At 41.9% G+C, this 16,213-nt stretch overlaps 1 protein-coding gene across 6 annotated transcripts in view; it reads left to right on the forward strand.

The window, feature by feature from the left end:
- ryr2a (ryanodine receptor 2a (cardiac)) overlaps positions 1-16,213 on the forward strand; it is a 276,684-nt gene that overhangs the window by 128,782 nt on the left and 131,689 nt on the right. For all 6 annotated transcript variants that reach the window (XM_073918938.1, XM_073918939.1, XM_073918940.1 and 3 more), the window contains 12 exons: positions 163-506; positions 1,181-1,298; positions 3,053-3,213; positions 4,791-4,950; positions 5,493-5,579; positions 5,800-6,026; positions 7,412-8,222; positions 10,918-11,118; positions 12,767-12,872; positions 14,082-14,225; positions 14,302-14,575; positions 14,978-15,092. In XM_073918938.1, the coding sequence (XP_073775039.1) occupies positions 163-506; positions 1,181-1,298; positions 3,053-3,213; positions 4,791-4,950; positions 5,493-5,579; positions 5,800-6,026; positions 7,412-8,222; positions 10,918-11,118; positions 12,767-12,872; positions 14,082-14,225; positions 14,302-14,575; positions 14,978-15,092 (2,748 nt within the window). The remainder of the gene's footprint in view (positions 1-162; positions 507-1,180; positions 1,299-3,052; positions 3,214-4,790; positions 4,951-5,492; positions 5,580-5,799; positions 6,027-7,411; positions 8,223-10,917; positions 11,119-12,766; positions 12,873-14,081; positions 14,226-14,301; positions 14,576-14,977; positions 15,093-16,213) is intronic.

Below are 16,213 nucleotides of genomic sequence, written 5' to 3' on the forward strand. Positions count from 1 at the left end.
AATAAAATGTATTATTTTTTATTTTTGTTTAGGTTTTAGGTTTTTAGTTACCATTCTCTCAAAATCATTCCACACAAATCCAGAAATAGTAAAGAATTTTCGCAAATCTGTAATAAGTAATTTATGATATTTTTTAAGTAATTTACCTATTACTGGTTACAGGTCACGCGGATCGACGGGACGGTGGAGAGCCCGCCGTGCCTAAAGGTCACCCAGAGGTCATTCGGCTCACAGAACAGTCACACAGACATCATGTTTTACCGGCTCAGCATGCCCATCGAGTGCTCGGAGGCGTTCGCCCGCTCGCCTGGTGGGACGCTAGCAGCCAACGGCAGCTTCTTCTCCCCTAAGAGAGACCTGGAGGATTTTGAGACGGTGTCGGATTTTGAGGTCCTGATGAAAACACCACACAGCCACATGAGCTCCAACGGACCAGACAGAGAACGAGACGAATTCAACAACCACAAAGATCATAACCAGGAGAAGCCATCCAAAATCAAACAGAGGTGGGTTACACACATTCTTGTGACGCTAATGCTAACTGAAGTCTCAGCCTTTTGCATGCTGGCATATACAGTTGAAGTCAAAATCATTTGTCCCCCTGTGATTGTTTATTATTTTCCCAAATATTTCCCAAATGATGTTTTACAGCAAGGAATTTTTCACAGTATTTCCTTTAATGTTTTTTTCATATGGAGAAAGTCTCATTTGTTTTATTTCGGCTAGAATAAAAGCTGTTTTTAAAGCCATTTTAAGGTCAATATTATTCTCCCCCTTCAGCAATATTAGTGTTGGATTGTCTCCAGAACAAACCACTGTTATACAATGACTTGCCTAATTACCCTAACCCTAACCATAATCAACCTAGTGAAGCCTTTTAATGTGACTTTAAGCTGAATAGTAGTGTCTTGAAGAATATCTAGTCTAATATTATGTGCTGTCATCATGACAAAGAGAAAATAAATCAGTTATTATAAGTAGACTGTTAGGTTGGGGTTGGGGTTTGTGTAAGTTGACATGTACTTGCAAAGTTTCTTATAGTCAGCTAAATGTCTGTTGAAGGAGCAGAATCAGCAGATATTAAGCAGACAGTCTAATACTCAAATGGACCATCAAAATAAAGTGTTAACGATGTGTGTGTTTGTGATCGATGTGTGTGTGTGTGTGTGTGTTTGTTCAGGTTCATGTTGAAAAGAACGAAGCCGGACATGAACAGCAGCAGCTCCAGCGCTCGTCTGTCAGAGGAGGTTTTGGCTGATGAGAAAGACGACTGTGAGAATCTTATACAAACATCAACGGTAAGAGAGAGAGAGAGACACACACACACACACACACACACACACACACACACGGTTTATCCGAAGCATTTTATTAATAATTTCTTTCACAGTTGACACTAAGAAGAACTAAGAACAGGTAGCAGCTAAATTTGTCTGGAGAAGGATTCAAAGGCGTTTATCTTCATACACAGCGCGATTGTGAATGCGTCTGAATGTTCTGATTGGCTGGAGTAGACATCTCAGATTAGCGTGTTCTAAACGTAAAGGCGCTCTTTCCGGCAATTGTCCTTCTGCGTTCACTCAGAGCAGCATTCTAGGAAATTACAGTAATGTTACAGCTTCTCTTTCCGGAAAATTGCCGGAACTTATTTACCATATTTTCAAAAAGAGCCCATTCGCACATGATCCCTTTCCGGAAAACTGCCATTAGTTTTCCGGAAAAGTCTGTATGTGTGAAAGGGACTATTGAAATCACTACAAAAAAATCCAGAAAAAGTCTAGAATAGGGTTGTAACAATATACCGGTATGACGGTCTACCACGATTTGAACGTGCACGATTATCATACCATGAACAATTGCATATCAACGGTTTTAACCCTTAAAGACCGAGACAGCTGCCCGCGGCTAAAAATAAGTATTGCTCTTAAATGTTTAATAACTTTTGACCCGCTGATCCGATTCATACAATTCAAAGTTTGGCATAAACAAGAGAATCTCAGCTTTCCAGTGCTGTATCACATAACGACTTTCAGAGGCTCCGGAATCAGTGCGGTTACATCATCAAAATTTGACAACGCTGATTTGACAAAGAAACGCTCGTCACTGTGTCTCCGGACAAACCAGACATGATACATTCCGGTTGTCCCTCCTCCATGCCCAGATTGGTTCAAACTCGCTATATCACAACCAAAAAGCATAGGTTTCGCTTTTGTTTGTGGACCAACATGAGCTTTTTGAACAACACGGAATGAGAGATAGGCATACATTTATGCGCGGCTAAATAAAACGCAAAAAAAAAGTTTTGCATGAAATAATTCTCATACTAAGTACTTTTGCATGCACAGCAGCACAGAAACATGACAAAACAGTGACACAGCAAAGACGAACTGCTGCTCTTGCTGTTTTCAAAAGACGCAAATGAAGGTGCAGCTGTTTGTCTGCATTGCAGACATCCATATCCAAATCCATATCCACAGACAACCATATCCATGCTGGCACATAAAACCTAAGGATGTTCCATATTGAATCTAGTTTCGTTATGTAACTATTTATAGTATAGTAAATATTTATATCTATTTTTTTACTGAGGATTTGCACCATGTTTATTTGGACTTTATTTGGACTTTGGCACATTATTTATTATTTTCTTATTTTTTTATTTGTTCATTGTAAGTGGTGTTGTTTATAGTAACTGAAAATATATTATTTGGAAAAAGTCAAATTTGCTTCACTGTTTCTATTATTTTGTAACATTTGTAACATACCGTATACCGCGAAACCGTCAAACCGTGGTATTGTTTTAGACGATTATCATACCGTAAAAAATTCATACCGTTACAACCCTAGTCTAGAAAATATTCTTGATCTTAGACTTTAGATATTTAGACTTTTTTTTTTTTTTTCGTTGTTGTGTGACTGACTTGGCAAATGGCACTGATGTAGAACTGAAAGTTCAGGGTGAAAGAAAATACAGTATGTACTGTATAAAAACTATGGAAACCTATGTAATGTCCCCACAATGCTCAAAAACAAACCTGTGTGTGTGTTTTAGTATTATTACTCAGTGAGGATCTTCCCCGGGCAGGAGCCCTCCAGCGTCTGGGTCGGATGGGTGACCTCAGACTTTCACCAATACGACACTGCATTCGAGATCAGCAATGTCCGGACGGTCACTGTGACCCTGGGGGACGAGAAGGGCAAAGTTCACGAGAGGTCAGTTGAAATTGAATGATACTTGAGCATGTACTACATTTGAATTTGAATTTGCTACACAACCTTTAGAAAAGTGTGTCCTATATCCAGGGTTCCCACACATCTTAAAAGTACTTGAACTTCTGGCAAATGTATTCAAGGCCAAATTTTGTAAATATTTATACCTATACAGTTGAAACCAAGTTTACACACACTCTAAAAAGAAGAACCATAACCATTTTTTTTAATGTCTGATGGTTAATCATACTAAACGTTTACTATTTTAGGTCTGTTAGGATTACCTAAATCATTTACATTTGCTAAATGCCAGAATAATGAGAGAAGTTTTTTTTTTGTTGAGAATTTTGTATTAATTTCTAGACAGTCAGAAGTTTACACACATTTCCTTGGTATTTTTCAGCTTTGCTTTTAAACTGTATAACTTTGGTCAAATGTTTTGGGTCTCCTTCCACAAGCTTCTCTCAATAGTTTGCAGGAATTTTGGCCCATTCCTCCTGACAGAATCGCTGTAACTGAGTCAGATTTGTAGGCTGTCTCACTCGCACAAGCTTTTTCAACTCTGCCCACAGATTTTCTATAGGATTGAGATCAGGGCTTTGTGATGGCCACTCCAAAACATTCACTCTGTTGTCCTTAAAGCACATTTTCACTAATTTGGCAGTGTGCTTAGGGTCATGGTCTGTTTGGAAGAGCCATTTGTGGCCCAGCTGTAATTTCCTGGCTGATGTCATGAGATGTTGCTTCAGTATTTCTCCATAATGTTCTTTCTTCATGATGCCATCTATGCTGTCAAGTGGACCAGTCCCTCCTGCAGCAAAACAGCCCCACAACATGATGCTGCCGCCCCCATACTTCACAGTTGGGATGGTGTTCTAGGCTTGTGCACTTTCCCCTTTGTCCTCCAAATGTATCACTGCTCATTATGGTCAAACAGTTCAATCTTAGCTCCATCAGAGCACAGGACATGTCTCCAAACATGAGTCTTTTCCCAGTGTGATTTAGCTAAGTGTAATCTGGCTTTGTTGTTGATTCTGGCTTGTTGATTCTCCATGTTGTCACACAAGGAAGCAGTGTGTTTGAGCTTTTCCTTCAATACTATTCTACAGTTGTGCCTCACATTAACTCAAATGTTGTCAATTAGCCAATCAGAAACTTCCAAAACCTTGACATCATCATCAGAGCTTTTTCAGAGGCAGAATAATCTTATTGTGTGTAAACTTGACTTTCAAGAAGAGTTATAACAATTTCTCAAACAATATCTCTCTTATTATTCTGCTGTTAAGCACAACAGAAACTAATGTGATCATCCTAACTTACCTAAAAGAGAAAGAGCTTAGTCATATTAACATCTGACTTATTTAAATGTTTACGTGCCTTTCTACACAGTGTATGTAAACTTCTGCTTTCAACTGTATATCCAAAACGTTTTCGTTATCTGACTCTTTGGTAATCATTTTAAATCATTGTGATTACAATCAAGACTTTTCGCATAATCGAGCAGTGCTAATTTCAGGGCTGTTGTTTGTGAGTGTGTCTGATGTATGTGTGTGTGTTGGTGTGTGTTTGCTGTTGTGCAGCATCAAGCGCAGTAACTGTTATATGGTGTGGGCCGGCGAGTGCACTAGTCCCGGTCAGGGTCGCAGTAATAACGGGCTGGAGATCGGCTGTCTGGTCGATACGGCTAACGGCCTCCTCACCTTCACCTCCAACGGCAAAGAGCTCAGCACTTACTACCAGGTGAACATCCAGTCCTCTGCACATCCCTGCACATTCATTCGTTTTCCTTCGGCTTAGTCCTTTTATTTATCAGGGGTCACCACAGCTAATAAACCAACAACTATTCCAACAAATGTTTTACGCAGCGGATGCCCTTCCAGCTGTAACCCAGTACTGGGAAACATCCATACACCCTCATACTCACACACACTCATACACTACAGGCAATTTAGTTGATCAATCCCCCTATAGCGCATGTGTTTGGACTGTGGGGAGCACCCGGGGGAAACCCACACCAACACGGGGAGAACATGCAAACTCCACACAGAAACGCCAGCTGACCCAGCCTGGACTTGAACCAGCGACCTTCTTGCTGTGAGGCGACAGTGCTAACAATGACATTGGAGTAGTTCACATGCTTCATTTGTTCGGAACACTGTGCAGTAGTTCACTTTCTAGTCAATAGTGCGCTGTTGTGATTTAGTTTGAATGCAGAATCGATTCAGAATCATTCGAGAAAGAATCAGTGAGTCACGTTTTTGATTCATTCGCTCTCTGTGCAGGTGGAGCCCAGTACTAAACTCTTCCCTGCAGTGTTTGCGCAGGCCACCAGTCCAAACGTCTTCCAGTTCGAACTGGGTCGCATCAAGGTGAGCTCACACACTTATACACACTCCCTCACACACACACACACATACACACAGGATGCTGAGGCTATTTTTATTGTTGCTCTAGTTGCACAAGCAGGTTGAGTGTAAGTTTAACTTGAACGTCAGTGAGATGATGAAGTTTGCAACTTCACTTTGGAACTTTTCTCTCTCTCTGTGTGTGTGTGTGTGTGTGTGTGTGTGTGTGTGTGTGTGTGTGTAGAGCATCATGCCGCTCTCTGCTGGACTGTTTAAGAGCGAGCGTAAGAATGTGGTTCCTCAGTGTCCGCCGAGACTACATGTGCAGTTCCTCACACCGGTGCTGTGGAGCCGTGTGCCCAATCAGTTCCTGAGGTCAGAGGTCACTAGGGTCAATGAGAGACTGGGTTGGATGGTGCAGAGTTCAGAACCACTGCAGTTCATGACCCTCCATATACCCGAGGAGAACAGGTACAACACACACACACACACACACACACACACACACACACACACATGCATTTACCGATACCATGCGGCCAGTGATTTTACTGTCTTTATTACAAATATGCTCGATTTTAAAAACATTTTAAACTTATAAAAATCACAGAGAGTCGTAACAAATATTTTAATCTGAGTTTATTTAAAAAAAAAAAGTTCTGTAATCATGTGTACGCATGTTATTATGGAGACATGGTACATTTTATTAATTTCAAAGCCAAAAAAAAGCCCTAAAATCAGGAAATTAATTTGATTAAATAAAGCGTACATATTAATATTAATGAAATCTACAAGGCCACAGAAGGACTTTTATCAGTGTATGTCACTAAATAGGCAAGGCAAGGCAAGGCAAGTTTATTTATATAGCACATTTCATACACAATGGCAATTCAAAGTGCTTTACATAAACAAGAATAAAAGAAACAAGTAAAATAAAAATAAAAACAAATAATAAAAATGCGTCAAAACAAAACATAAAAACAGGTAAAATGTGATATAAAAGAATGAAGTAGAAGAGAAAAACATGATAGTGCAATCTGTCGGACGCAGCACAGTGCTCATACAGTAAAGGCACAGCTAAACAGATGTGTTTTCAGTCTTGATTTGAATGTACCTAATGTTGGAGCACATCTGATCATTTCTGGAAGCTGATTCCAGCAGCGAGGGGCATAGTGGCTGAGAGCTGATTCACCCTGCTTTGACTGAACTCTTGGAACTTCTAGTTTAAATGATCCTAATGATCTGAGTGATCTGTTAGGTTTGTATTCAGTGAGCATATCTGTGATGTATTTAGGTCCTAGGCCATTTAGTGATTTATAGACCAGTAATAATACTTTAAAATCTATTCTGAATGTAACTGGCAGCCAGTGTAAAGACCTGAGGACAGGTGTGATGTGCTCTGATTTTCTAGTTCTGGTCAGAATTCTGGCTGCAGCGTTCTGGATGAGCTGCAACTGTCTGACTGTCTTTTTAGGAAGACCAGTGAGGAGTCCATTACAGTAATCCACCCTGCTGCTGATAAAAGCATGAACAAGTTTCTCTAAGTCTTCACTAGAAACAAAGCATCTGATTCTTGCTATGTTTTTGAGATGATAGTATGCTGATTTACTGACTGCTTTGACATGACTGTTAAAACTCAGATCTGACTCAAGAGTCATATAACTATAATACATATAACAATTTTATACAATTCTGGCTTTGGTCACGATTAAGTTAGGTTAAATGTGGGCTAGTTTGCTTTTTACAATGTAATTTTATCTACAGGTTGAACCGATGGTTGAACCAGCTGATGGTTTATTTATTCAGTAAGGATTTCACATGCACATGAAGAGTATTGATTGTGTTGTGTGTATCAGGTCTGTGGATATTCTGGAGCTGACGGAGCAGCAAGATCTTCTGAAGTTCCACTATCACACACTGCGCTTATATTCGGCTATCTGCGCGCTGGGAAATAACCGTGTGGCTCACGCGCTCTGCAGTCACGTAGACGAGGCGCAGCTCCTCTACGCCATCCAGAACAAATACATGCCCGGCCTGCTGCGCACCGGATACTACGACCTGCTGATCGACATCCACCTGAGCAGCTACGCCACCGCACGCCTCATGATGAACTCCGAGTACATCGTCCCCATGACGCCCGAAACCAAGAGCATCACACTGTTCCCTAATGAGAAGAAGAAACACGGTCTGCCGGGTATCGGTCTGAGCACATCTCTGCAGCCACGCATGCGCTTCTCCTCTCCCAGTTTTGTAGGTTTTAATGGCAGTGGAGGTGTCGACTGTTTCCAGTACAGCCCTGAGTTTCCTCTGGAGACGCTGAAGAGTCGTACGATGGAGATGCTGACGGAGGCAGTGCGAGAGGGCAGTCTGCATGTGCGGGATCCAGTAGGGGGCAGCACTGAGTTCCTGTTCGTCCCGCTCATTAAACTCTTCTACACGCTGCTCATCATGGGCATCTTCCACAACGGAGACCTGAAGACCATCCTGCAGCTGATCGAGCCTAGTGTATTCTCGCAGGACTCTGGAGCCGATGGTGGAGGCGGGTCGGTGGGGGATGGGTGTGGGCGGGGCCAATTGGAAGGGGGCGTGGTCGATGATGGCCTGAGAGGAAAGATGCCCAAAGAAGGACTTTTACAGATGAAGCTTCCTGAGCCTGTCAAACTCCAGGTGAGCAGCAAGCCAGAAAATAGGTTGAATGTCTAAAATATATAAATAGAGAATGTATAAATAGAGACCATTTTGAGGGATGTAAACAGTTACAATGATCCTAACGTATTTCCTGTTTTACATTTTTAATTTCTGTCACACTTTACAATAAGGTTCATTAGTTAATGTTAATTAATGCATTTACTAACCTGACCAAACAATGAAGAATACATTTACTACTGTAATTGTTCATGCTAGTAAACGTTAGTTAATGAAAATACAGTAGTTCATTGTTAGTTCATGTTAACTCATGGTGCATTAACTAATGTTAACAAGCATGGACTCGGATGTTAATAATGCATTAGTAAATGTTCAATTATGATTAATAAATGCTGTACATGTGTTGTTCATGTTAGTAAATGCATTAACTAATGAACCTTATTGTAAAGTGTTACCTTAATTTCTATAGCTTCTGAGAATCCATAAAAGTCCAGGTATTGATAAATAATAGGGATGTAACGGTATCAGAATTTCACGGTACGGTAATACCTCGGTATGAATGTCACGGTACGGTATTTATTGAATCATCTACAGGAAAACACAAAACTTATGAAAATACTCCAAAAAAGTGCCAAAAGTGTCAATGACATACAAATTAGCCATCTATCTGTAAGCTTTGAAACAGGAACTTCAATTTTAATAACAAAAAAATATTAAACCATGTAAAAAAATAAAGTTTCAATTTAGTATTGTTGAAAACTCATCACATTCAACATTTAATCACTCACTCACTTAGATAGAGATGGGTTTAAAGGAAAATTATCATATAAATATAATCTGGTAAAAGCTGGTATCTCTGGGTATTTACAATGTCCCCTGCAACAGAAAAAACCCTCTCATTTGGGACTGAGGTTTCTGGGACAGAGATATGACTTGGCCCAGGTTGACAGCAGTGGGTAACGTTGTGCATTGTCTTTCCCCCACTTGAGAGGACAAACCATGAGTGAGATAGAGATCTCATGTCTGCATCAATCTGAACAGTGTGCTGACAACACCGCTATTCAGTACGCGCGCGACAACACAGCTGATAAGAACTCGCGCGACAACACAGCTGATAAGAACTCGCGCGACAACACCGCTATTCAGTACGCGCGCGACAACACAGCTGATAAGAACGTGCGCGACAACACAGCTGATAAGAACTCGCGCGACAACACAGCTGATAAGAACTCGCGCGACAACACCGCTATTCAGTACACGCGCGACAAAACAGCTGGTAAGAACTCGTGCGACAACACAGTTGATAAGAACGTGCGCGACAACACAGCTGATAAGAACTCGCGCGACAACACAGCTGATAAGAACTCGCGCGACAACACCGCTATTCAGTACGCGCGCGACAACACAGCTGATAAGAACTCGCGCGACAACACCGCTATTCAGTACGCGTGCAGCGTCAACACCCGCTTTAGAGTTTTCCAGCTCTTTTTCATCCCCGCTTCTAGCAGCACACTCCATTTCCGCATTACTGTATCTGTAGCGACAACAGACCGCAAGGGATGATGGTCAAGCATGGGCTGATGGGAATTGTAGTTTCCGGTACCTCCCGTTCGCTTCATTCGCCTGAGCAAATTTTCTCAGAAGACCTATAGTTTTACCGAGTCATGCGACTACGTTAATATCGAAAAAAATTAATATTGCGGTATGACGGTATTTACAATACCGTTACATCCCTAATAAATAATGTTATGAAAGCTGTTTTAACGTAAGAATGTGATTTGAATTGGCTTTTTTAACAGTTATGAAATAGTTTGACAGCATGCAGGAAATGTTCATGGGCACCACCATATTGAAATGGTCTATAAAAACATGATACTAAAAATAATGTCGTAACTGTCGTTAGGTATCATTCACTCAGTTATGTCATTTCAAATGCAGTCATGGCATTGAGATGTCTTTAAGACTGCTTGACATAAATGCGTCACAACCTGTCTTTGTCATTTTGATCATCACATGATCTCTTATAACAAAATCACATGACCTTTTTTAATGCGCATACTGAAATTTATGCGGTAAAAGTGTTTCCATTGTAGTTTATGCGCATCTTTTCTTATCAAATTAAATGTTTATCCTACTCAGTTATGCGCATAAGCTTTTTTATGCGCATTTTTTACATTTATGCACATCTTGGCATTTCCATCAACCAGTTTTTTATGCGCATATGCAAAATGTGCATAAAATAAGTGGATGGAAACATAGCTATTGAATAATACTGAATAAAGCACATGAGGTGAACCTGAGATTATCAATGACCGTGTTCTGTTGTTCAGCTGCAAGAAATAGAAGCCATTTCTAAAATATAAATCTACAGTAAATTAAAAATATTAATTTCAGGTGTTGGTTAGGACAAAAAAAATCCTTTTAATATGGAAAATGTTCCTTCCCTCGTGTGCCGTTGCTTTTATTTAGAACAAGATTTAAATCAGCTTTTAGGCTCGACAGTCAGGAACGCTGCTGTTGTTGTCAATCTGGCAACCTGCGCTTGCATGTGTTTTGAACCAGGAGTGCAATACCTAGTTCAACCACTCTTCGAACTTACATACTGCACCTTTAATAATCCTTTCCAAATATTAGTCCAGAAAGTCTGTCCACCTTATATGAAGTGTTTTACCATCTACCATTGTGTGTGTGTGTGTGTGTGTGTGTGTGTGTTTAGATGTGTCACCTGCTCCAGTACCTGTGTGACTGTCAGGTTCGTCACCGTATCGAGGCCGTGGTCGCGTTCTCTGACGACTTTGTGGCGAATCTTCAGGAGAACCAGCGTTTCCGCTATAATGAAGTGATGCAGGCGTTAAACATGTCCGCCGCTCTGACGGCACGCAAAACCAAAGAGTTCCGCTCTCCTCCACAGGAACAGGTCAGCACATGGGGCCAGTATTTACATCATGAGTTTATGAACACCTGCTATTGGTTCTTGTTTTAATTAATTATTTAATACAGATTTTATTAATAGAGTCATTTTAACAATATTGTAAAAAAAATGATGTGTGGACAGAATCATTTTTGTGTACTGCATTGTAACAGTATAATGCAGTAATAAGATTTTGGATGAAAATGTGCTTAATTGACAAGCAAATAATGTTATAGTGCATTTCTTCTGTTTATTTGAGTACATTTTCTTACTACGAAACATGATTTTTATATATTAAACCCTGTTTTGTTTAATAAAATGATAGTTTTTTCATTCATTCATTCATTTTTTTGTCAGCTTAGTCCCTTTATTAATCCGGGGTCGCCACAGCGGAATGAACCGCCAACTTATCCAGCAAGTTTTTATACAGCGGATGCCCTACCAGCTGCAACCCATCTCTGGGAAACATCCACACACACACTCATACACTACGGACAATTTAGCCTACCCAATTCACCTGTACTGCATGTGTTTGGACTGTGGGGGAAACCGGAGCACCCGGAGGAACCCACGCAAAGGCAGGGAGAACATGCAAACTTCTCAAACTTTCATAATTTAAAAAAGAATAGCTAAAAGTTGAGAAAGTTTTATGCTCTAAATCATTATTTTTTGCAATAACTGAAGAAATTCTGCACATGTAGGGAATCATATCCAACCCAAGCTCATACTAAAACCGTAGTCCCTCGGACGTTTCTGGAGACCGCGATTTATGTAGTCGTAGGTACCTATGGCTGCATTTCATTTTTGAAGCGAATGTTACTGGGCGGTATGTCGCCCGCCGGCTGACCGCTTACCTCCATGTGGAGGGCTTTCCCGCTGCAACCACTTTGTCCAGTTAGCTCATCGTGTACGTCAGTGGAGTTGAGATGCATAGAGGAGCTGACGATGACCGGGTTCGAGTCTGGGGAAGAGCGGTTCCAGAAATCAGGTGAGACAAAAACAAAATCCAAAAAATAAAGTGAACATAACAGGGTGAGAATGTGGTAAAATCCGAAAACGTGGTAAAAAACAGACAAGGGCTTTTCTTTTTCTGGACGGCTTTTGTAAATCGTTGCTTCTGTTTAGGGAAGCAAGCAAGTGGGTGGGTCAATCAGTAAAACTGGTTGGGTTTAGGGAAGGAGGAGGAGGAGGGTGGGTTGGCCGGTCGGGCAGTCAATCATTCAGTCAGACAGACAGACGGTCACTCGACAGGTGGCTTTACGCGAGAACAGCGCGGGTGCAAACGGTGCTCTCGAGAGACGTTCGAGATGCGAAAAAGCGCACACAGCGGCCTCTCACGGATCTGCAAAAAATAAAAACTGCACAAATTTGAACCTCCCGGGACGTATTTGTGGTCTCCAGAAACGTCCATGGGACTACGTTTTCAGAATGAGCCTGGGTTATTCATATCCGTTAATATTGTGTGCTGTGGCTTATGCTGTATGTTTATTAACATTTCACACATATATAATTACTTTTCTTTATCTAAGTATGGGCGTTGTACTTAAAATTACATTTATTAACTCAAATCCAGATGATTTTTTGATCTTGACATTATTTCTATTATTCAGTTTCACAAGTCATTCACAAGTGAAAAGTGTTGTGTGTGTCCCAGATCAACATGCTGCTGAATTTTAAGGATGAGAAGCAGGATTGTCCGTGTCCTGAAGACATCCGTGAACAACTGCTGGATTTCCATGAAGATCTCATGACACACTGTGGTAAAACCTTTGTCTGCAATCTAAGGGTGCTTTCACACCTGTGAATGGATTCAGTTGTTCCGAAACAGAGATTACAATTGTTACATTGTTGCTCTTTGCTCTTGGAGCGGTTCGTTTTCACACGGCAAAGTTTCTAATCGGACCAAAAGAGCTAAAACAAGTCACGTGCGGGTAAACTCTCCTCACATTGGTCAGAGTGTCAGGGTTTATTTTGCAGAGTCCCGCTCAGCTGTCAGGAGAGGTGATGGTTTGGTGGTGATTGACAGGGTGCGCGCGTGATGTGTCTGAGGAGAGATGCGGTGGGGAGGGGTGAGAAGGGTGCGAGACGATGCCTATTTGAGGACCGGGAGGGAGACGCGAGATTACTGGGAGATCATCACTCGTTTGCGGGCATCCGGAGACTCGCGAAACTTCCCGCCATACTCATAGTTCTCTCTTCATATAGCCGTATGCCTATTACATATCCATAAAACACTGTGATATAACCGCGCTCGGATCGAATCGCTTTCTCGCTGCAATCGAACCGCTCCAGAGTTCGTTTCAATCGAGCTGAGACCACCTCATTCAAGTGATCTCGGAGCGATTACTTTGGTGCGGAACAGAGTGCGATTGCCCTGTTTATATATGCCAAACGAACAGCGCTAACTGGGCAAACGAGACACGTTCCGAAACAAAAGTGTAGGTGTGAAAGCACCCTAAACCTTTAGATTTCAATAATCTATCCTGTTCATTTGCATTATTGCACTGCCAAATTGTTTGATTTTTATGATTGAATGGAAGTCTATGCAATGAGATCATTAATATGGTGAGTGTGTGTGTGTGTGTGTGCTCTTGTGTATGTGTGTGTGTGTGCGTGTGTGTGTGTGTGTGTGTGCGTGTGTGTTTGTGTGCATTTGTTTATACTATGTATGATGGCACAAATTTGTATATTTGAGATGGGTATGACCTAACATAACAATGGTTAGGTGGTTTATAAGGACATGCCTTGTGTCCTCATAATGTAATCCTATTTAAAATTAAACTTAACAGGGGTTTTTCACATTCAAAAATCACCACAGTTTTCTTTTAAGGGTTGGTTTATATGTAAGGGTAGGGTAAGGTCATGTAATAAGCATTTTTTTACACTATTAAATACATTACACCTATAGAGAGTCCTCATAAATCACAAAAACCTGTGTGTCTTTGTGTTTTTGTCCATCTTTGCTGCAGGCATTGAGACTGATGATGATAAATCAGGAGATGGAGACAGCGATTTCACCATCAGAGGTCGTCTGATGTCTCTGGTGGAGAAGGTGACGTACCTGAAGAAGAAAATGACAGATCTTCCAAAGAAGAAGAAGTCAAAGAAGCCCAGTGAGTTCCTGCGGTGAGTCTGTGTGGATGTTGTGAGATCTGAGAGCGGTCACTGATGCTGTCTGCTGTCCTGCAGGTACACTCCAGCAGCTGATCTCTGAGACGATGGTCCGCTGGGCTCAGGAGTCTGTCATCGAGGACCCAGAGCTGGTTCGGGCCATGTTCGTGCTGCTCCACCGGCAGTATGACGGCATTGGGGGTCAGGTGCGAGCGCTGCCCAAAACCTACACAATCAACGCTGTTTCTGTGGAGGACACCATCAGCCTGCTGGCGTCTCTGGGTCAGATTCGCTCGCTGCTCAGTGTCAGGATGGGCCGCGAGGAGGAGAAACTCATGATCCATGGGCTCAGGTGACCCACAATCCCCTGCAACAGGCAGCTAGGGTTATGCTTTAACCCTTGTGTGCTGTCAGGGTGTTTTAATCCTATTATACGTCTTAATTTGGCCACAATTTTCTCTGATTTTGACACATATTTTGGGAAAATGCTTTGAACATTTTTAAAAATTCAACAATACAGTGCGGGCAATTTTACAAGCTTTTCCTTATGTTAGTGGCTGTTTTTAACCCATTGACTTGCATTAAATTAATATTTGAGATGACATTTTGAGAAACGATACATTTTTTGATTGCAAAGCCAAGACAGTATATAGTAATGCATGAAATCCCTGTTTGTCCGAAGAGCGTTTGTCTGAAATGGAAAGCTATCTATTGACCTCTGACCCCCCCCCCCCCCCCTGTGTCTGGTCTGCAGTGACATCATGAATAATAAGGTGTTTTACCAGCATCCAAACCTGATGCGGGCGCTGGGCATGCATGAGACCGTCATGGAGGTGATGGTGAATGTTCTGGGTGGAGGAGAGTCCAAGGTGAACACTCACTGACATCTGTGTGTGTGTATACCTTTGTATGTAGCTTTTTGAAGCGAATAATCTATCTGTCACTCTGGGTCAACTACTGTTTTTTTGTTTTCAAGAAAAACAAACATCAGCAGGGTTTCTCCAGGATGGGTGAACATTAGCATTGATTGGGGAGGTCTCCTGGTTTGAATTGATTATTCAAACATCCATTGGCGTTGCCTGCTGAAACAAAAACAGATTTACATCATTTTAACTATTGTATTATTCCTTCAGACTGAGTGATCATAAGGATGTCCACATGATTTTATAGTTCATAGTTTAGCATACAAGACTTTTGGCTTTGTTTCTTTGATTTTCTCCTAAACATACTAATCACACATTATTTATGGTCATTAATTCATTCATTCATTTTGTGCCACTTTTCCGGGGCTGGGTTGCGGGGGCAGCAGTATTAGGAGAGAACCCCAGACTTCCCTCTCCCAAGACAATTCCTCCAGCTCCTCCGGGGGGATCCCGAGGCGTTTCCAGGCCAGCCGAGTGACATAGTCCATCCAGCGTGTCCTAAGTCTTCCCCTAGTCCTCCTCCCGGTGGGACATGCCTGGAACACCTCCCTAGGTAGACATCCAGGAGGCATCCGAAACAGATAGCAGAGCCACTTCAGCTGACGTCTCTCGATGTGGAGGAGCAGCGGCTCTACTCTGAGCTCCTCCCGGGTGTCCGAGCTCCTCACCCTATCTATAAGAGTGCGCCCTGCAACCCTTTGAAAGAAAACTCATTTCGGCTGCTTGTATCCGAGATCTTGTCCTTTCAGTCGTGACCCAAAGCTCATGACCATAGGTGACAGTAGGAACGTTGATTGACTGGTAAATCGAGAGCTTTGCCTTTCGGCTCAGCTCCTTCTTCACTACAACGGACCGGTACATTGACCACATTACTGCTGCCACTGCATCGATCCGCCTGTCAATCTCACGCTCCATCCTTCCCTCACTTGTAAACAAAACCCCGAGATACTTAAACTCTTCCACCTGGGGTAAGGACTTTCCTCCAACCTAGAGATGGCAAGCCACCTTTTTTCCGGTGGAGCACCATAGCCTCGGACTTGGAGGTGCTGATTTTCATGCCAGCCGCA

This window comes from Danio rerio, chromosome 12 (assembly GCF_049306965.1).
Source record: "Danio rerio strain Tuebingen ecotype United States chromosome 12, GRCz12tu, whole genome shotgun sequence".
Lineage (NCBI taxonomy): Eukaryota > Metazoa > Chordata > Actinopteri > Cypriniformes > Danionidae > Danio > Danio rerio.